Source organism: Podarcis bocagei (genome assembly GCF_964188305.1).
Source record: "Podarcis bocagei genome assembly, chromosome: 2".
Lineage (NCBI taxonomy): Eukaryota > Metazoa > Chordata > Lepidosauria > Squamata > Lacertidae > Podarcis > Podarcis bocagei.
This window is the reverse complement of record NC_138126.1, coordinates 76,684,076-76,705,753: the sequence shown is the minus strand read 5'-3', so window position 1 is coordinate 76,705,753 and position 21,678 is coordinate 76,684,076. Positions and strand designations below refer to the sequence as shown.

Sequence of the window (21,678 nt, the reverse complement as noted above, 5' to 3'; positions counted from 1 at the left end):
TGGAAAGTTTGCCTAAGGCAATATCCACTCAGTGTATACATTCGTTGATATTCATCCATTCATTTCAATAAGGCTTCTTTGGGAATGACTTTAGTTGGATATTACCTATAAAATAAAATGCCTATAAAATATTGCAAATGAAATACGCATGTTACATATGCATGACACTCGTTTTCATCTTTGATTAATAAATCAGTCACGCTGGAGAAACAGTCTTTGCATTTCCTTTAGTATGCAAGTATATTCCTTTTACAAACACCTGCTTCACAAAGAAAGGGGTTTGGAGAAGGTCCACTTTTAACAGCAAAGTGAGCACATGGCCAGGGGCTGGTAAACCTCATATTTGAAATCCCCGAGTACTTTTCTCCTTAGCCAACCTTTAATATAAGAAATGAGCTCAGCTGCAGGTTGTTTTGCAATCCTCATTCATCTGCCCAATGGCTGTTAAAACTGAACCCGCACTCACTCCCCTCGTTCTGTGTGAATGGGGCCGGCCCAGATTTAAACACCCACGTCTGGCAATGTTTGGCCCAGCTCTACGCTGGACTGAGCTTGCTATTTTTATTTGCTAAGAATGGGAAGAGAAACAATTTGTTAGCTACCCATCTCTTGAGCAGATAAAGTCCTACAACAACTTGTGGAATACTTTAGCAAAGACTATTATGCATATGCACACATAGGTAGCCAGATAGTAGTACTGTATTGAGTTTATTAAAGCAAGGCAGATACAGCATTCCAAGAGCCAACTTGTGCCACAACAGGGCCTTTGTTTACTAGGCCAAAGTCTGATGTAAAAATCAATAAAGGTTACAGCCATTGCCTGTTTGGGCCCTTGGTGTATTCAGAGAGTAAATGTGTGACACATGAGACTGACCAATCATACAGTAATCCTTTCTGAAGTGAACCTACTCTTCTTCAATAACAGAATTTAAATTGTCCCAAAACTGCAACTTTTGGAGGAGGGACTGGATGTATCGCTTGGATGAAGCTGGTACACAGCACTAAAATCACAGCTACTTTGCTTTTCCCCTGCTCCTGCAGAGTAAACAATGGTTTGGCATAGCATTATGTTTGAACCTGGAATTGTGGTTTGTCTCTTGCAAACAATCCATGAGTGGCAAGCCAGGAACAAACCTATGAGCTCAATTTTTGTTTGGAGTTAAGCGTAACTGTGATTTAAAGTGATCCATAAACCTCGCCACAGAATTAGGTTAGAAGTCCCCATGCAACGCCACTAAATAGTCAATTGTATTAAAATCAATTTATACTGAACTATCATCCATACATTTTTTTTAAATGGTGGGACAATAATTACCCTTATTTACAAAAGGCTTTTAGTTCATGCAGAGCATTATTCAATCAAGATGAGTATCATACCGAAAATGAATTTTCACAGAGCCACAATGTCTTTTTAAAAACTACCCACGGAGCCTTACCACTTGACATATTTTAAGTTAGTTATGTCATTGAGATGCACACTTCTTTTGAGTGTTTAATGATGGCTGATGGTGCACCTAACATGCCCAGCTTTAGTTTACATAAAAGTTCATCACCAGAAAGACACCAAAACATGTCAGTATTTACATAATATACAATATAAAAATAACTATTTTAAAGAGCTATATTTCCATTAGTCTATTCCTCATATAAAAATATGTACCCGAAATAGATTTTTCCTTTTGTTACATTTTTGAAAAGTTATACTCAGAGGACAAGAGGTTTGTATATTTTGTCAAACTGTTATGGCATTTAGAATCACACAGCTTTTCATTAGTTTGCAAAAACTATTATACATATTCTCTGAATAAAACAAGACATATCTCCACCTGCAATCTCAGCCATGCCTACTCAGAATTGAGTCCTACTGAGTTCAATGGTGCTTACTCCCAGGTAAGTGGGGCTGGGATTGCAGTTTAAGTTGATAATATAAATACAGCACTGAGGTAGAGGCGCTTAGGGCTTTTTCTTCTCTTTTCTTTTTAAGTTGGCTAGAGCTGATTCGCCAAATTCACTGTATATTTTGTTTTCTGCATGCAGTAAAATTCTTACTAGGAGGCATTTTTAATAGAAAGTATAAAATATAATGAACTGCCCTTCTCTCCAGCATGCCACTAAAATTATGTATCCCTTTTCAAACATAATCAAAACTGTAATTTTAAAAAATTGACATTTTGAATTTTTGGCATCTGCTTTAAAAGCCAAAATAAAGCTTTACTACGGCATAACTGTTCCTTCCTTTTTAACCATAGGGATCACAGATTCGCTGAACTGTAAGGTGGATTTCATAAGAATTGCATCCAATGCAAACTATTACAGAACACGTTCAATGTTTTTAATACTAAATATGGCACAGCATTAGGAAGGCAGCACTACCTTTAATTAACTCATTAATCTGTGCTGACAGGCATGGATGGGATGCAAAGAACCTCCCTGAAATTATTTTCATTCCCAGATCAGAAATTTTTAGAGGCTATAAAGGAAACATTTTGTACTTTAAAAACGTGCATGCCGTGAACTGAACATAGTGTTTGTTTCAAGATGTACTGCTTTCTATCTGAAATTGACATTTTTATTCCTGTCCTTTTCAGACATGCAACTCAATCCTATTCATGCTTCCTCAAAAGGAAGTCAATTGTTTTCCATGGGACTTCCTTACTCCCAAGAAAGAGTCTTAATCCTATACAAACTCACCTGGGAATACGTCCCATTGGCTTGCGTATTACTTCCGTGTCTGGGACTGCACTGTTACTTAATTCATTTGGTTTTAATGAACCTTTCATCGCCTAACAAAATAAGGGTCTCACATTAAACTCACTCACTAAAACAAAAGAAAACAAACCAAGCCCTGCATGAAATGTCACATGGATTTAGTAAGGGTAATTTTTGCTGAGCAAAACTATTTTCAGTGAAATGTATGAGGCAAAGATCACATTCAGGAATACTGAATTCAACTGGTATTCAGATACAACCCTATAGAGAATCCATTCAGTCCCTGGATTAGACATGCTAATGAGAAACACATTTAAAAACACAAAAGCAGAAGTATTTCTGTGAAAGAATAAGCAACACATGACTGCTTCAGTATTCATATTATTTTGATTTCAGCAAGACAGAGCCTAGTGACCAAAAAACAACTCTGAAACTGGTCTGCGTTTTGTCGTTGCTTCCTCTTGGTCATCTTCCACTGCCTCAGATAAGGAAGAATAGGATGAGAAAGTCCCTCTGGACTTCAGCTTCCTCCTTGGGGTTGAGGCTGCATTAAAGAACTTATTGAGCGTAGCTGGTTTCTTTAAGCCTTTGGTCAGCTCATAGAAAGCAGTGTCATCAGACAAAAGCCCCAGGACAGCACTAGTCGAACTCAAAATGGAAGCCGCCACTTTGGGGTTCTTCTTGATGGAGGCGTTGTGTCCAGAGACCGTGTGAAGGTGGGGGTCCCGCAAGAGGTGTCTGACTGCAAAAGAGGAGCCCTCTTTCAAATATTGAAAGGGTTTCTTCCCACTGTAGTCTCTCAGGTGAACGTTGGCGTCATAATCCCTGACCAACTGGGCGATGACTTCCTCTTGCCCATGTATGGCGGCGATGTGGAGCGGGGTATAACCGCCGTAGGACTTGGAGTTCACGTTGACATGAGCGCCACCTTTCTCGGCCACCTCGATGACTTTACCCACCATCTCGCAGTTCCCGCTCTTGGCCGCCCAGTGCAGAACGGTGAAGCCGGTCATGAAGTCCCTTTTGCTGGCCAGGTTCTTGTCGCTCAGCAGCAGGCCGTGAAGCTGCTGGGACCACTGGCCGGCTGTGGCCTTCACCAGCCACTCGTGCTCAGCGGCTTCCAAAGGGACGGTCGTAGCGGGGCAGTCCGCTTCCTCGCCCACCTTCTGAGACTTCTGCACCCTCCTCAGGTAAGGGGAGCTAGACCCCATCTCTTCCAGCTGACGCCTCTTCGTGTAAGGCGACGTAGAGGGGGTGATGGCCGGGAGCCCCACTTGGAGCCAGTCTTTTACTTCGGGCTGCTTCGGCTCAGGGCTCGGGTCCTTGGGCTCCTTGGCCCCGCTGGCAGGCAGCACACAGCGCACGGGCAGCATGCAGGGTTTCTGGGGGGCAGCTTTGGGAGCCAACTTGTCTTGGTCCCCGGGAGCTCTGGGTGCCTCCATGCCCTCCTTCTGAAACAGGCTCTTCAACTGGGACACAGGCATTGCTGGGCTCGCCTCAGGCCCGCTTTCCTGCTCTGGACCCTCTGGGCCGGCATGGCAGGCAGGCGCCAAAGTGGCCGAGCCTTCCTCTCCTTCCTCCTCCTCCTCCTCGCCAGAGCGCCCCCCAGCGGGCGCCGCGCTCACTTCCGCCTCCTCCAGGCGCCAATTCTTCCTCAGCACCACGAACTTCGCTCCGTCTTCCTCCTTCACGACGGCCACGGCGTTGACGAAGTGCTTAAACTGCTCGCGGAGGGCGGCTCGGGCTTCGGGCTCCCCGCCGGGCGCTTCCAGGAGCGGCTTGAAGCGGCTCAGCAGCTCCGAATTGCGCACCTTGCCGCCGCGCTCCCGCAGGAAGCTCAGCACGGCAGCCTGGCTCAGCTCGGGCTCAGCCATGCCCGCCTCAGCGCGGACAGACGCAGCGCGGGAAGAGAGAGAGTCCGCGGCGGCGTCGCGCGCTCTTTCCCGGGCGGGTGAAGCCACCTGCTGCTGCTACTGCTGCCGCCGCCGCCGCCTCTACTGAGGGAAGAAGCAGCTCTGGCGCTCTCCCAGCTGGCCGGCAGCGCGGCGGGGTGGAGTGGAGGAGAAGGAAAGGCCACCCACAGCCGAGGTGCCTGGGAGTTGTAGGCAAGGACACACCTGAGGCGGAAGCCCCGCGCGCCTCTCCCGAAGCCGAGCGCGGCTTCCAGGAACCGCCGCAAGGCTCTCCCCACCCCCGCCTCGCTTTCCCAAGTGGTTGCGCCCGCAAAGCGCGCATCTCGGGTTCCATCCCACGCGAAGAAGATAAAAGCGAGGCGCCCTCCCCTCCCCGCGCAAGTCAGAAATGAAACATTCCTACACTCGTTGCCATTGATTCTCAGCAGCGGCCGCGTGGCCAGTGGCAGGTTGGACGGCTGCATCGCCATCGTACCGAGCTAAAGCAGCAGCTCGTCGATCGAGCGTGGTATCCAATGCAGCGAGCATCGTGGGCCGGGCAGAACCGCTTATTTGCTCGTGCAGCTGCCTTGAAAATATTTTCAGGAATGTTCGTAGTAGTAACCTTGCCTATGCACGCTTTAATAGAATGCTCTGATGAGGAGAATTAAACGCGTCTGCAGTTGCCATCAGCGATATCTGGTAGAGCAAGAACCGCAGAGGGAGAGGGCATATTTAGGTGAATATACATACAGACCATTCACCCACTCTTATTGCTACGCTTACTTGTTTAAAATCCGGCTTTCTCTAAGGCTGTGTACACATTGCCGTTTACTCGGGCTCTTGGGCGTTCCCACTGCTGGTGTTTGAAGCTGAGTACACGTGAGGATGTTAGCCAGGATCCATATGCATCCTGTAGCATTTCCCCCTCAAGCCAGCTTCCATCTGATTTGAATATGCAAGCTGTGGCTAGACTGAGGTGTGCACACTTGACACAGCTGCTGCTTGTCCACAGGTGAGAGCCTCACTGAATAGTGAAATGTTGAATTACAGCTCCCAGGATTCTTTGGGGGAAGTCATGTGCTTTCAATGTGCATTGAATGTAATCTAACTAGAAAGGTGGTCCTACCTTTTGGGCTTGTACACACTTCCTCTTGTCCTGCTGCTTCCCCCTGGGGGAACCACTCTTTAGCACTCTATTGGACCAAACAGCAGTTCTGGTTTTCCATGCACTGTTATTTGTTCCTGTTTAAAGCTAAAGAGAGGATGTGCTCTACTGGCATGTTGGCAGACGAACTCTGCACCACAGAGATGTCTGCAAATGTGACTTGAAGACTGACAACATCAACCCCATCATGTAGTAATCTCTTGCAGACGACCACAGTGCCTGGAGACAGACAGTCAACTTGTTTATCCATAGCAGTGACCAGAGGAGAAATGACCACTGGAAGGAGCGCAGAGAGAATAAATGCCATGGTGCACCTGTAGCAGCACAACCAGATGCCTACATCTGCACCAACAGCAACAAAACATGTCTCTCCCGTATTGGTTTCTACAGCCACAGCAGGTGCTGTAACCTTCCAACAATTTGACTTCACCCCCAGAGGCACGCTTCTCCATTGTCTTCTGAGAAAGATGGATGCCAACCCAACCCTAACCTTTTAGCCAACAGGTGGAGAGAAAATGTTACCTGAATCTGAACCCGATCAGAAATTTGTAGAAGCAAAAGAATGCTAAAATTATCCTTGCCGCATGAATAGATGACACAAATGATCACCTCCCACATGTTTCCGTGTCTGCCATGGTAAGTTATTAGATAGCATATAATGGACTGCATTCCCTTCCTTAAGTGATTTTAGAAGAAGGAAGAAGCTTTGCTAAGAATATATCTCCCATTTCGATAATATTGCACAGTCCACCCTTTCGTTACCTACAGCTGGATATGGAAGAGATTAAAGGGGTCGGCAGCAACAGCATTTTTTAATTCCACTTGCCAAACTAACTTCTAAAGGCAACGGATCAAATAATTTTTATAGCAAGATTGCTAGGGCTAATAAAAGATGCTCACTTGATTTATTTCTGCCACAATTTCCTGAAGTAATGAATACTTTTTGCCCTCGGTTATCAAGCCAAAGCCGCAGCTTTCAGTACAATTATTGAGGTTTGTAAATTGCATTTTTATTGTTCCCAGGAACCTCTCGTCTGTATGCATCTCAAGCTGCAGTTTTGGTGACACATATATTTCCAGCTGGCTATTAAATCTGACTGCTTCTGTTAGGCATAACAGTCCATAGGTTTACATGTAGGGAGCGGCACTCGAGTGCAGGGCCTAAATGAAACTGGTACCACCTTGCTGATGTGATGGTCAGGATGGGTGCGGCAAGTGTGGTGTCCCCTGCCTTGCTTGCCCAAATTGTATCTGGATATGACAGTTTTAGTGGCTCAAGTCATCGTTTACTCTGCAACTGCTGGGACTGTTAGGCAAGATTTCGTGGTTTAAATTTAGCATTCTGAAAGGAGCATTGCACTGCTTTGGATTGCCAAATAAATTTGTTATTGTAATGTAATTAAATATATTGCTACATGAAAATGAATAGGATCATGCCTTTTTAGGTTTCTGAAAAAAATTAGAAGTGCTCTGCAATTCTTGCCTCTAGTCCCTGTTAATACTGATGTATGCTTTGGCAGGACCAAAAAGGCCTTTTTGCAGGAATACTACACTATACAACAGTACCGTGTGTTTGTTTTTGTTTTGCTCTCAGGGTCATGAAATTAAATCCTGATCTACCCAAGGGGGTGATTTTGTGCAAAATCTGCTGGGGAGGCAAAGAGTGCTGTGGTTTTTTTAAATGTCTTTCAAAATCAAATGGGAAGATGAAAGTGTATGCATGAAAACATCAGCAGACCTTTTAGCTGTGTAGACGTTCATTGTGTACAACAATGAAATCAGCTCTGGATAGACTCTTCTGACAGGGAAGGGTCATGAATCAGTGGCAGAGCATATAATTTGCATGCAAAAGCTCCGGGTACCAGAGAGAGTATACCTCTGAATACCAATTGCTGGGGCACACAAATGGGGGAAGTGCCTTTCTGTAGCTTCCCCTACAGCTGGCCACAGTAAGAACAGGGTGCCTTTGGCCTGATCCAGCAGGGCTCTTCTTGCTTATGCTAGCTTCAATTGCTGGTATCTCCATGTAGGTTGGGGAAAGGCTCCTGCCTGAGATCTCAAAGAGCCACGGTCAGTGTAGCAGACAATACTGAGCTAGATGAGCGTGGTATAAATCAGCTTCTTATGTACCTAACAGTAGTCAGAAATCTTGAGTGAGCCTAACCACCTTGTGTGACTTTTGATCCACACAACTCAGAGTCATATGATATATTCACTAACCCCCATTGTGTCAAGGCACTGGTTCCGATTGTGCGTAGCCTCTCCTGACCCAGATTTAATAGATAAGTAGTCCTGGGTGCCATTGGCATCCTGATAACATTGTGCCCCACATATTCTGGTGACATTCCAGGAATGTCTGCAGCTTTAAGCCTCTAGAGCGCCTGGTCTAGAAAAGAGGTATCAATGACCAGGCAGTAGTTGTCAAGTGCCTCAGGGTTCAGGGAGGGTTTCTTCAGGAGGAGATATACCACCACCTTCTTCAAGGGACCACCCTCTCATGCGAGGATGCGTTAGCTACCTTCTTCAGCCACTCCCACCCCAATCTGTACAAACAAGCCAGGATGGGCAAGAGTTGAGGCGGCAGCTGCTGGCATGGACAGTCACAAGCACCTCATCCGCATCTTCAGGCCTCTGTAACTGGAACTGACCCCACAGAATCAATAGGACAACACCAGGCACCTCGCCAGAGCAGAGGCTGCTTTAACAGGAGCATCAAGATCTGTGTTCACGCAAGAGATTTTATCCTCAAAGCGCCTAGAGAACTTATCACACCCGGCCTGTAATAGTTCCCATGTCCCATTAAAAATGGGGCAAGTGACTAAACCTCCTGCCAAAACAGTCTGCAGAATGTTCTGCCATGCTGGGTCTTGCTGTCTTAATACAGCCTGATCCTTTTGTTGCTTATAACCCTCTGGTGTTTGTTGGCTTCTTGTGTAACTTCCTTGCCCCACCTTTCACATTGTTGACACAATACCGCGCCCTTTGCCGTGGCTACCTGTTTTGTTTGTGGGAATTTTGTCCTGGAAACACCTCTTTGCCTTACAGAGATTCTGCAGTGCTGATATATCTCCTGCAGAAGGCTGTCCTGAGTCTTTCTAGCAGCAACAGCTATCTAGTGCCATCCCTCTTGTCTGATGGAATCATTTGACTTCATTACTTCTTCTGTGTTCTTAAAGCCCTTGTCCATGTTGGGTTTTCTCATATTTTCTGGGTTAAGCAAGCAAAACTGAACGAAGCACACACACCTCGTTTTATGTGAGCCTTTGAAGAGATTCAAGGCATTGAGAATACATAAGTAAAGAGAATAGTTGCCATAAAGCAAGTTGATTGATTATTTAGAACTTTCTCTGTCAATCTAGCAGTGCTAAAATGAAAGATAATGGGATGGTTATATCTACTAAGTGAAAGGCAGACTGTACATGCTCAGAGGCACAGTTTCCACATTTCAGAGCTGAACTGTGTAAGCAGATCATGGGGGTTAAGATTTGGTAACTTTTGTAAAACTAACTTTTGTAAAAAACAAAACAAAAAACAAGAACCAGAAGCTTTTCTTTTAGGAATTATGGGATTGGAGTTACCTAAACAATATAAAAATATATTTATGTATGCAACCACTGCTGCAAGAATGGTATTTGCCCAAAGATGGAAGGAGGAAGATGTCCCATTGAAAGAAGAATGGCTACAGAAACTAACGTAATATGCAGAAATGGCAAAACTTACAGGAAGAATAAGAAATCAAGATAACAAATCTTTAAGGGGGAATGGAAATCATTTATTGAATATTTACAAACTCATCATAAACAAATTAAGACATTAGCAGGATTAATGTAAAATGTCCAGTATGGAAAGCATATATAAAATGGATGGAAATAAATATAAAATAGTTTTAAATTGGAATATGCAGGAAAATAGAGTAAATAAAAGGAACCAGAGAAAGAGGGGGAGGAAAGTAAAAATATGATATGTAAAGATGATTCTGTTTGAAATATTTATTTGTTATAAATGAAAGTTGTTGTTATTATTATTATTATTATTATTATTATTATTATTATTATTATTAATAATAATAAAGATTTGGTGAAGCCTAGCTCAGATGAACTATCAAGATCTAACTAAACCTCCTACTATTGTCCCACTAGTGGTGCCAGCAACTTGGGAAATGTTAGTGAAATGTTCAGAGACACCTATAAGTATATTCAGGGCCATAGAAATGTACAAAATATATGCAAACAACATTATTCATGAATAGTGCACTTGTATGTGGACTGATTTTCTTGCAAAACATTTATGAGCTGCAATCAAGAAAATTATGTGCCTCCGTGTGCATGCACTTGGAACCAGAAGTCACAATTTGCACTGGTGGGCACAATTCAAAAATACTTTTTCAGATGCGGTAATTGAGGTTTGGTTTTTGCGACAATTAATGAATGTTTTTTTTCTATATGTACAAACACTGGGAAGCCACAGTCACAATTTCCTTGTGCAAATAAACCACAGCAAAATTAATGTCTGATTATCATGTTTAGCTATCTATGCTCAGGTTTCATACTTCTTTCCTATATGGAAGTGCTTATAAAACAGAACAACATGTGAAATTATTATTTATTTAACTTCCACCTCGCTGCTGCCGCCACCCCTGCGAAAGGAGCCCAGGGTGGCAAAGTACAAAAGAGCAAAAACAGTATCCACATTTTTAAATGCTTTAAAAAACAAAAACCCAAATATTCCTACAGCTAAGAAGTTGCCAGGATCAGCTTTGGCAGTTCCTGTCAATTCCAAATATTTCCCCTTCTTTCTTGTCACCTTTGCTGTGGAGTACATTTCGCAATCCCTTTGATAAGTCTCCAGCTGCTCAGGTGAGATGTCCTAGTGGTACACGACCTTACCCAGATTTGGTTTCCTCTGGAACAGTAGCAGATGGTGTGGTGGAACAGAGACACTTTCTGGACCTCTCAGCAAGTGAATCATCGCTGCTCACCATGAAGGAGAGTGGAGGCTGAGGTGGCAGGGAGAGTGGTGGAGTGTCAAATTGGCCCTGCTGGTGTGTTTGGACCACACCAGCGTCACTGCCACCTCGCTTCTCCCCCTCCTGGTAAGCAGAAGCACTTCACCTGCAGGGAGGTCAAATAACCACCTCCACCCCACTTTTGTCATCTACTACTACTTTGGAAGAAGACAGGAGTGCCTGCTGTGCTCTGGTCCATGGGGTCACGAAGAGTTGGACACGACTAAACGACTAAACAACAACTACTACTACTTTGGAAGGAAGTCGCTGGAGGCTTCTGGCATTTTGCAAAATCTGGGTTTATTTACAAATGCACAGACTGTGCATGGGTGGCTGTGCAGTTTAAACACTCCAGCCGAAAATACCACTGGCACACATCAAATCTTTAGGAAGAGGCAATTCCCCAAATGCTTACAGAGCTCTCTTCCTCTTGTTCTGTGCTCAGAAAACTGCAGTCTTCCTTTTTTATTACCTTTCTAAGACACACAACAACTTAGATTACATTGGTGCCTTTTTTTCCTGGGGGGTACTCAAAGGTACAAAGTACTAGCACCTTCCCCGCCCCCGCAAATGTTAAAAGTGTGGCCCTTACTGTAATAACTTTGTGTTGAGTACCGGCACCCATTTTTTTCTTTTTTAAAAAGCACTGGATTACATCATCCTTAGATGGGAGATGGAAAGGTATGTCCCTCCACAACCCTTGCCTCTGACTGGTTTTCCGATTTAGAACAATAAAGAGTGGGCTTGTATCAAGAAGTCATCCTCTAACAATTAGCTCCCATCAGTGCTACTTTTCTAGAAAAAGAGGTGTCTGAACACCTCCCTCGTTCTCTTAGAACAGCAATGGGACCCACCTGAGAAGTGCTGGAACTGAGTTCTGGCGAGTTCCAGGTGGAAAAAAAAAGCCCTGGCTTCTATGGAGAGACACCTGAAAATCCTGGGCTACTAACACTTCTTTGTCAAGTCCAAGATTCCAGCCAGTAGCCCTATTCACAGAAATCTGATAGCAAATCCTTTAACATTATAAACAACACTATATTATATAATTTTTAAAGGATGTTTGTATCATCAGGATGAATGTAATCTGGTAACAACAACAACAACAACAACAACAACAACAACAACAACAACAACAGTACCCCACTCATCTGACTGAGTTGCCGCAGCCACTCTGGGTGGCTTCCAGAATACACAAAAACAATGAAACATTAAACATTACAAAACTTCCCTGGTCTAACCCAAATGTTAAAACATAATTTAAATCATGAATTCTTAGGGTAATGTGTGTTTCCCATCACCAGACCTCAACTAAATAAGTTTTTACTGGTTCCTTGGTGAATTAATTTTGTAAAACTGTCAAGGCATGCCTAACTTGACACATCATTATATTTAGAGCACCTACCTCTTAGAAAACCACCCACTGTGTTTGCCTTCAGCATCTGTAACTCTTCGTTTCTTCACTCAATTTGTAACTTACACCTTCAGCAAACAAAACCTACAAAACCATTGGATGGAATCCCAGTGGTGTCCTGGTGGTGTGCGTGGAAGATCTTTGAGGCCAGCGGAGGTATCTATGTTAACAGAAAAGGAAGGTGCGAAACTGCCTTATATGAACTTGGACCAGTGACCCAAATCACTCATCATTGCCTACACTGACTGGCAGTAGGTCTCCTTTCACAACTGTATCTGGAGATGCCGCAAATTGACTCTGGGGCCTTCTGCATGCAAAACAGATGTTCTAACACTGAGCTATGGCCTGTAGCCCTCAAAAGGAAGGCAGAGTGTTTTTATTGAAACATGCTTCCTTCCATAGTCCCCATGCCACCTTCTGCCTTGTTCTGGAGGGAGGGGGGGTGGCAGAGCAGCAGTTGGTAAAAATCACCCACTTTTCCCCTTTCATTAGCTTTCACTGGATCAAAAGCCCTTCTGTGAGCCCAAGGGTGCTGACTCAAATCTACCCAAAACAATTATTATTAACACAAATATTGTTGAGACAGTACTGAGTCCCACAAGCAAGTTCCTGAGTCTGTACCATCTCTCAGGAGCCTGTTAGTGCCAATGTGTTTCCTTTAAAGTCTAAGCAGAAGGCCAGCATTACTCTGACTATGGACATTACAGCAGAAAGTAGCTCAATGAATAGCATCTACTAGGTAGAAATTTTTGTATTCATCTAAGGATCAAATGACCTTAGGGGTGGGGAATTATGAGTGCAGAGCTGCATTTGGTTAGAGGGTGTTTGTTGTGGCTGCTGCTTTTCGGTTGTGCACAAACTGTCCCAATCTTAAACTAATATGTGCCTTGCACTGGAGAAGAAGAGAGAGAGGGAGAATAGAGACAAGGATTCCATATTATGGTAATTATCTTGATTTAGGCACTGGTAAATTATTATTGCTGCACCACACACAGCAATTTAAAAAGTCTGAAAGGACAAGACTCTTGTCCTGAGGTGCTAACAATCTAAAATTCATATATTGGGGGAGAGAAATGAAGGCAGGGAGAATTAAGGGTGGAATGTGCTTGTGTTTCAACTACACATTTTTAAGCTCAGTTAAGTAGACTACAGGGACAAGTTTCCTAGAATGCCCTTTCTGACCAAACTTGTGCTGACCTGCCCTCAGGTACTAGACTGATACTCTTAGGGTTGCTGACTTCATTTCCTCCTTCCTTCTTCGTTCTCATCTTGGGAGAGGACATATCTTTTGTGTCTTTCCTGTTGAGATGCAAGAGCAAACATGGCTCAAGGCATCTCCACCTTAGTTAAATAGAACTAGGACCTTTCCAGTCAGACGTGTATTCCCATAATAAACATAGCTTTCTTATTTCTTCTAAACTCAGAATCTCAGTGTGGTTATATGCAGGGTAAACTGTGCTTCTCCAACCAGGATTCAGCATGAAATTCAACTTCTGCTGAGTGATTTAACTCCTAACGCAAACAGATTTCCACCCAGATGTTCCTTCCCAACCAAACTTATGGTTAAAAGCAATTTAAGTGACAGCCAGACTTCACTGTTGTAAATAAGGTGTGGCATCATGTTGCAATACAGGTGGAGAGAAAGAGCAGCAATGCTGAATGAGCCGGAAAAATAGGAGAATGAACAATGTGAAGAGAAAGTCATGCTTCATAGCTGAACGGTAGTGAGCTAACCCTCCATTGTGAGAAATGGTGATATTTTTAAACTGTTCTGACCAAGTGAATCTGCTCCTGGAATGCAATCTTGCATTGTACAACAAACAGAACCATGAAAGCCAGTGCTATCGAATTTCCTCATTCATATTTTCCTTTGAAACAAAGGGTGTGCTATGTGCAGGCAAAACAGCTTCTCCATTCTTAGGGTGAAAGACGCAGTAACATTTCAATGGATAAACAATCAAGAGATTGTGGGGAGACGGGGGGCATCCACAGATAAAAGGCATTCTCTGAGCAAAGAGCTGGATACAAATCAAGAACCAATTAAAAAAAAATCTTAGTGTTGTAGAATAATCTTTTTGCTCAATTTTTTTAAAAGGGGAGTTACACTTGAAGTTAGACATGATCTAGGTCTAGGTTTGTTGGGCAGTTGTTGTTGTTTAGTCGTTTAGTCGTGTCCGACTCTTCATGACCCCATGGACCAGAGCACACCAGGCACTCCTGTCTTCCACTGCCTCCCGCAGTTTGGTCAAACTCATGCTGGTAGCTTCGAGAACACTGTCCAACCATCTCATCCTCTGTCGTCCCCTTCTCCTTGTGCCCTCCGTCTTTCCCAGCATCAGGGTCTTTTCCAGGGAGTCTTCTCTTCTCATGAGGTGGGCAAAGTATTGGAGCCTCAGCTTCATGATCTGTCCTTCCAGTGAGCACTCAGGGCTGATTTCCTTAAGAATGGATCAGTTTGATCTTCTTGCAGTCCATGGGACTCTCAAGAGTCTCCTCCAGCACCATAATTCAAAAGCATCAATTCTTCAGCAATCTTCCTCTCCCCCCCCCCCGTTTTTTTTTGGGGGGGCAGTAGTTTATTTGTTAACAACCTCAGATATGCAGATGATACAACTTTGATGGCAGAAAGTGAAGAGGAATTAAATAACCTCTTAATGAGGGTGAAAGAGGAGAGAGCAAAACGTGGTCTGAAACTCAACATCAAAAAAACTAAGATCATGGTCCCACTGGTCCCATCACCTCTTGGCAAATAGAAGGGGAAGAAATGGAGGCAGTAAGAGATTTTACTTTCTTGGGCTCCATGATCACTGCAGATGGTGACAGCAGCTGCGAAATTAAAAGACGCCTGCTTCTTGGGAGAAAAGCAATGACAAACGGCTGGAGTGGGGAGGAGGACTACTTGCCCCCCCTCGCCTCTTTTTCCAGCCCCCCCCCTTCTGATGCCACTTCTCTGGCCTGCCACAAAGTCTGAGGGACAGTGGACCGGCCCACGGCTTTAAAATTTTACTGACTCCTGTGCTGTATTTATAGACCTAATAGGTATCTAAAGCCATTTGCACATAACAAAATATGTATTTTATCAAAGTAATTGTTGAACTGAAATACAATTAAGAAAAAGTATATTAATAGTGAAATTTTTTTGAGGGGGGCCAAGAGAGTGGGGCCCTAAGCTATAGCATGTTTAGCTTATATATAAATCCAGCACTGGGGAAAGCAGCTTACTTTGTAGCTAGACTTGCTCAAATGGAGGCTTTGCAGCCTAGTTCCTATGCTTTTAATTTTGCTGTCAAGGATGGGATTTTTAAAACTCTGTTCAACCCACACATACAGGAGCCTGAAGCGATAAATTGCAATTAATACATTCTCTACTACCCTTTAAAACCCATCCCACAATTCTTGTAACTGATGTGAGATTTTTCAACTTAGCCAGAAGCCAAGTAATAATCAGTTAAAAGTCTGTGCTTGAAAGCCTAGAAGTAAGAGGGTGAACCTGGTATTATGGGACAAGAGTGGAATCAACTCTGCTTCCCAAGCTTCATTGCAGCTGGACCAGGGTGGCAATACTGCATGGTAAACTGCTTCCCTGTGCAAAGCCCAGCTCATATTTAAGATTGTTTAAATTTGCTGGACAAAGAATAGAAAACACAAACATCTGTGGAAGGGCTGCCTGGTATGCAAATTGTAAACAGCAGACCTTAAATGTATACAGAGAAATTTGCCTTACGTTGAACATGCCCGCATAGCTGAGTCAGAATGTGCTGGAGTTCTTTATGTAAGTTGCTTGGAATATAGGTTACCTTTCAGGACATAAGTGGGAGAAATAAGCAGCTTTTTACTACACTTCACGGGTCACCCTGACTGTTCCTGGATACAGGATCATGTGGGGAAATGGCAACATGAACAGACCTGCACACAGATACAGCTAGCAACAGATAACAGGCACTGCTGTGATCAAAGGAGCTTGTGGAAGTGCTGCTGCAATCTTGGAAGCTGGTGGCAGCTTCTGCTATCTTAATTCAAATACAACCCAGGGGAAAATGTTTCGGGCTTGCATCTGTGTCTTGGTTGAGTTCTGAATGCAGTGGTGGCAGTAAGAAATGGTTCAAACTAGCTATCTTAAATCCCAAGTTGTTCCTCCCCACACCTGTTTTTACATGAGCTGGGATAATGGCAGTTATCTAGCACCGAAGTGATCAAGGGGAGAAGCAGAGATGGAGCAACAGGTGGTTGTATCTGATGCCTGCCTCCAACTCCCTGCAGTCCTATGGTATGGTTGGTTGTTCTTCCACAAGGCCCCATAGCATGGTGGTGATGCTACTACTATAAATGTCAGGTCATCACCAAGACCTGGGTGGGGGAGATACTCAGGTCTGCCCTACTGGGTACTCCATGCAGCATCAAGCGAGGCTAGAGGGCAGGGCAGGGGGAGTTGCTGTGGTTCACCAGAGTTCATTCTGCTTGAAGGAGGCAGTGGTAAAACCACTCCTCAAGAAACCCTCCCTGGATTTGGAAAATCTCAGTCATTACTGGCCAGGTGCCAGCCTCCCCTTCTTGGGCAAGATTCTTGAGCCATGGTCCAAATCAAGGTGCTCTTGGAGGAAACAGATGTTTTAGATTCATTTTAATTGGGGTTTAGGCCTGTTTTTGACACAGAAACTGCTTTGGTCACTCTGGTATGGTGACCTCTTTTGGGAGGGACACAGGGGAAATGTGTCCCTGTCTCCTCAACCCCTCAGTGGCTTTCAATACCATTGATCATGGTATCCTGGAGTGGCTGTCAGAATTAGGAGAGGGCAGCACCACTTTGCGGTGGTTCTGGTCCTACTTGGACAGTCATTTCCAGAGGCTGATGCTTGGTAAGTGCTCTTTGACTCTTCACTGTGGGGTTCCTCAGAGTTTTGTTTTATCCCCCATGCTGTTTAACTGCATGAGTGGGGTCATGCAACATTTTGGAGTACACACTGTCAGCAATATGCTGATGACACATAGCTCTACTTCTCCTTTACATCTGCAGGTGAGGCAGTGGGTGGGCTAGACTGTTGTCTTGCCTCGGTAATGGACTGGATAAGAGCCAACAAACTGAAGCTCAATCCAGATAGGAATGCTCTGGTAACTACTGGGTTAGATTATTGGTTATATGTGGGGCTGCCTTTGAAGATGTTTCAGAAACTTTAGCTGGTGCAGAATTTAGCAGCCAGGTTGCTCACTGGGGGCAAGATGGTTTGAGCATTTCACACCAATCCTAGTCCAACTGGCTACCAATTAATTTCCAGGCCCAATTCAAAGTGCTGCAAGACCTCAAGGACTGCCTTTCCCCATATGAACTGACCTGGACCCTGCAGTCATCATCTGAGGCCCTTCTTTGTGAGAGTCCTTTTTTAATATAATTTTTATAATTTTCTTTTTTCTCATCACAAATATACTCTATCCATAACATACAGTTTGTATAACATATCCCCCTGCCTCTCTTTTGACTTCCCTCAACTTCCATTTCTGATTTGTTATCCTCTCCGTTGTATTTTGCTGTTTTTTTTACAATATATCATATTTTCACTTTGTTATAATATTTGTTCCCTATCCATAAAATTGTGAATGTTTATTTAAATCCTACCATCGAGTCAATATTCTTTCTTTGTTTCTGCAAATTCTTTGTGTGAGTCCTTGAGAGGTCCGGAAGGTGGCAACACGAGAACGGGCCTTTTCTGTGGTGGCTCCCTGTTTGTGGAATGATCTCCCCAGGGAAGCTTACCTCTGTATTTGTTACATATCTGTAGGCACCAGTCCAAAACATTCTTTTCCCAGGCCTTTGACTAATTAAACTATCTATGGCCTTTTAAATGGGAGGGGGGGCGGGTATTGTTACTGGTTGTGCCTAAATCTGAGGTAGGGATTTAACAGTGGGAAGCCAGCAGGAAGCAAAAGAAAGGATTAATGTGTTTCTACCTGCGCATACAAATATGGACCAAGCAGGCACCCATTGGAGATTGCAGCCTTAATGGCTGCCTTGGGTTAAAAAGAGAGAAAATGTCTCTGGTTTGGGCTACTCACAGACATTTAAGTCAAATGTTACTATGCAGTCTCAGACCCATTAAAAAGCAAAACACAGAATTAATGTGTGCCGACTGAGCCAATATTAAGACTTTGGAGAGAAGATGCAAATGGGTGAAATCCAATGCAAATGTTATCTCCACTTCAGAAGCCTCCGAAACTGTTTGTATTATAAGCCATGAAAGGCTCTTGGTGATACTCATGGAGAGATGAACAGGGACGAATCTTCTCTGGACAGTCACACATTGTTTGCCTGCCAAGGACTCGCTCTCCTTCTCTGAGGGCAGCTTTATAGCCACTCATGGACAGATCCCGTGATGTGCGCTGCAGTGTTTCTCAGATGTTTTGAACTTCCACAACCCCCTTCCAAAGTTATTCTGCCCTCTGGGATCCCACAACTCACCCAGCGCCAAGCAACTGTTCCATAGCAGAATGGGAAGAGATCATTGAAAACATAAACTCCTCACTTTCCTGAGTCTTCAGGTTATGGTAGAGGTGCCTGGTTCTGTCACTTACCATTTCTGAGTGATGCAGTTTAAGCTAAGCATAGTGAGAGACTCACTCTCTCTCTCTCTCTCTCTCTCTCTCTGTGTGTGTGTGTGTGTGCATTTTTGTGTTCACCACGAGGATTTTTTGTTTTGCCTTAGAATTCAAGAGACATATCCCTTAACTATCTGACCCAATTGGCTCCAACTGTGTGGCTATGAGAAAAAAAAGGTTGGCCAGGATAGTTCAGGATTTGGAAGCCATCTTGGATATGATTAAGGGACATCAGTCTTCAAATATCTAAAACAGGGGTTGTCAGCATGGTGCCCACGGGCACCATAGCACCTTTGAAGGCTTTCTTTCGTGCCCCCAGACAGATGCCCTGGCCTCTGAGTTTTCTACTTAAAAAAATAAGAACCTCTCTAGCCCTTCTAGAAAGAACATTATGCGACAAAATGTGCAGGAGTGAGTGTGATGTGGCCACGTGCGTGTGTGTGTTTCTGTGTGTGTAATGCTGGCATGATAAACATAAAATTGTTGCAGGTGGCTGTTGCTCTATTTTATGTTATGCCATACTCCCTGTGGCAGCCATTTTGTGGCTGGCACGCCCAGCACTATCTCAAAATTTGAAATGTGACCACAAAATGTTTCAAAAAGGTTGGTGACTCCTGATCTAAAAGGATGACACTCAGAAGATGGAACAGAATTTGTCCTCTAGGGCTAGGGGGGGGGGAACAGCTGGAAATTTCAGGGGAGTAGATTTCAGCTAAACGTTAAGAGAAACATCCTCACAGAACAAGCTGTTCAGCAGCGGGACAGGCGGCTTCCCCAAAAGGTGGGGAGCTTTCCTTGGCTGGAGGTATTCAAGGAGAGGCTGCATGGCCATCTGCCACAGATGCTGTAGCTGCTTCATTTAAAAGAGGATTAGACAAATTCATGGCGGATAAGTCCATCCATGGTTACTAGTCATGATGGCTGTGCACTGTCTCCAGCATAAGAGGCCTCTCTGAATACCAGCTGCTGGGGAACACGAGCGAGCGAGGGCTCCTGTTGGGAAAGAGTGCTGAACTGAACCTTGCCAAAGCATCACCAAAAGAGAGGAAAAAGTATGATGCAGGTCTGCATAAAGGGGTTAATTTGTATGTAGGGAATGCACATTTAGAAACAACGACAACAATGTTGATAGAAATGCAATGCATCTTACTATAGTTGGGAAGCCTGTGGAGAGCCGTAGCTACAGAGCGGGGGGGGGGGGGGGAGGCTAGCCATGTTTTTTACCCCAATTGTACACAAATGCACATGGGGTGTTTGTGCCAAACTGGGTCTTTGACGTGGGTGAAATAAAGCCTCATTTCGCTCCTGGACTGTGACTAGATGACCTGAACATTGTCCAGGTTGCTACCCGTCGACGGGCAACTCTGAAAGGTCCTCCTCTCCCTCCTTGTGAGTTTTTTTTTTAATCTGCAATCTGAGCTTAGACCAGGCAAGCCTTCAAACTGAGGGCTGACTATCCTCTGGCAGTTCTTCAGGTGCAGGACATTGCTCCGTAAAAAATGATACATGACCACCCTAACTAGATAGACTTTTGTCTCATGTTCTTCTCATGTCCTTATCCTCTCCTGCAATTTACATGTGGAGCAGAGGGTTGGACGAGATGGCATTCAGGATTCCTTCCAATTGTATGAGTTGGAAAACACAGTGGGGCAAGCCCTACCTGTTGCACATTGGCCAGGTATCTAAAGCTGCCTGTTTGCAAAGAAAAGCCTCAGTGTAACTCTACACCAAAGTGACTGAGTGAGAGTCTGTCATGGTAAATGTTTAGATGCCTGTGTAATAATAGTTTGTGAAAACAAGTACCTCACAACACAAACATATTTGCTTTACAGATACCTAACTTCACAGAAGCAAACGTTTCCATTATTTGTATGCTCTCTACACTTATCAGTCAATATCAACATTGCGTCGTAACCATCTTTACCAAGTGATCTCCTTGACAGGGTGCCATGCTTGGAATGCTCTGCTTTCTATGGTGCAGTGATTCATGCTTCTCCTCAGAGCCGTCTTTCCCATAGGGCTTAGTGGTGCGTCACGCCAGGGCGCCGGCCTCTCAGGGGCACCCCAGCAAGTGGGGAAACTGTGTGGCTTTGCCGGCGGCCTACCCTTGCTCTGCATGCCTGCCAGCTGCGCCTCACCAATCATAAGGCTGGCGGTCTTGCAGCTTCCCTCCCAAGCCTCTGCAGGGATCACTCTCCTCCCAAGGAGGCTTGGAAGGGGCACAACTTCATTCCCAAGCCTCTGTGGGGATTGCTCTCCCGCAGCGGCATGAGGGAGAGTTGCACCCCCCCCGATGGCTGGCACTGCGCAGCTAAGGCCACCCCAACACTATCTGTGGTAATTGGGGGGGCGCTGGGCGGATATTTGCACCCCGGTGCCGCATCTGCTAAAGACGTCCCTGCTTCTCCTTTTGATGTAAACCACTGTGTAAGTGACTAATCTGGTCCCATAAGAAAAAGCCTCACAGAAACTTCTTCAACAGATCTTCCTTTTGTAGTAGTGAAGACAGGGCTTATTTTAAAAACGAATCTCCCTGTCTACATCTTCCATCTCCCAAACTGAATTATATCTGATTTCCAAACCCTGAATTCCCTGAATTTTCTTAATTGGTTTTTGAGATGAGTGCCACATCTCTGGTCTTGCTCACTTGAAAATTATAAGGACAGTAAGTATCCAGAAAAGATTAGTGCATGATCTTGCATAGCCTCTAACCCTCAGTCATAGTGCATAACAGGTCTTTCTTTCCTATTATTGTAAGAAAGGAGGGCCTTCTCGGTAGTGGCACCTGCCCTGTGGAATGCCCTCCCACCAGATGTCAAAGAGAAAAACAACTACCAGACTGAAGGCAGCCCTGTTTAGGGAAGCTTTTAATGTTTAATAGATTATTGTATTTTAATATTCTGTT

General features: G+C 44.4%; 1 protein-coding gene and 1 long non-coding RNA gene across 2 annotated transcripts in view; both read right to left on the bottom strand.

The window, feature by feature from the left end:
- LOC308579191 overlaps positions 1-12,563 on the bottom strand; it is a 33,022-nt gene extending 20,459 nt beyond the window's left edge. The window contains exon 1 of the long non-coding RNA XR_014004354.1: positions 12,177-12,563. This is a non-coding gene — a long non-coding RNA (uncharacterized lncRNA). The remainder of the gene's footprint in view (positions 1-12,176) is intronic.
- On the bottom strand, positions 692-5,515 carry SOWAHA (sosondowah ankyrin repeat domain family member A). Its single transcript, XM_081179774.1, has one exon. The coding sequence runs from the start codon at positions 4,581-4,583 to the stop codon at positions 3,117-3,119; it is 1,467 nt and encodes a 488-aa protein (XP_081035900.1). The 5' UTR covers positions 4,584-5,515; the 3' UTR covers positions 692-3,116.
- Positions 12,564-21,678: the final 9,115 nt, after the last annotated feature.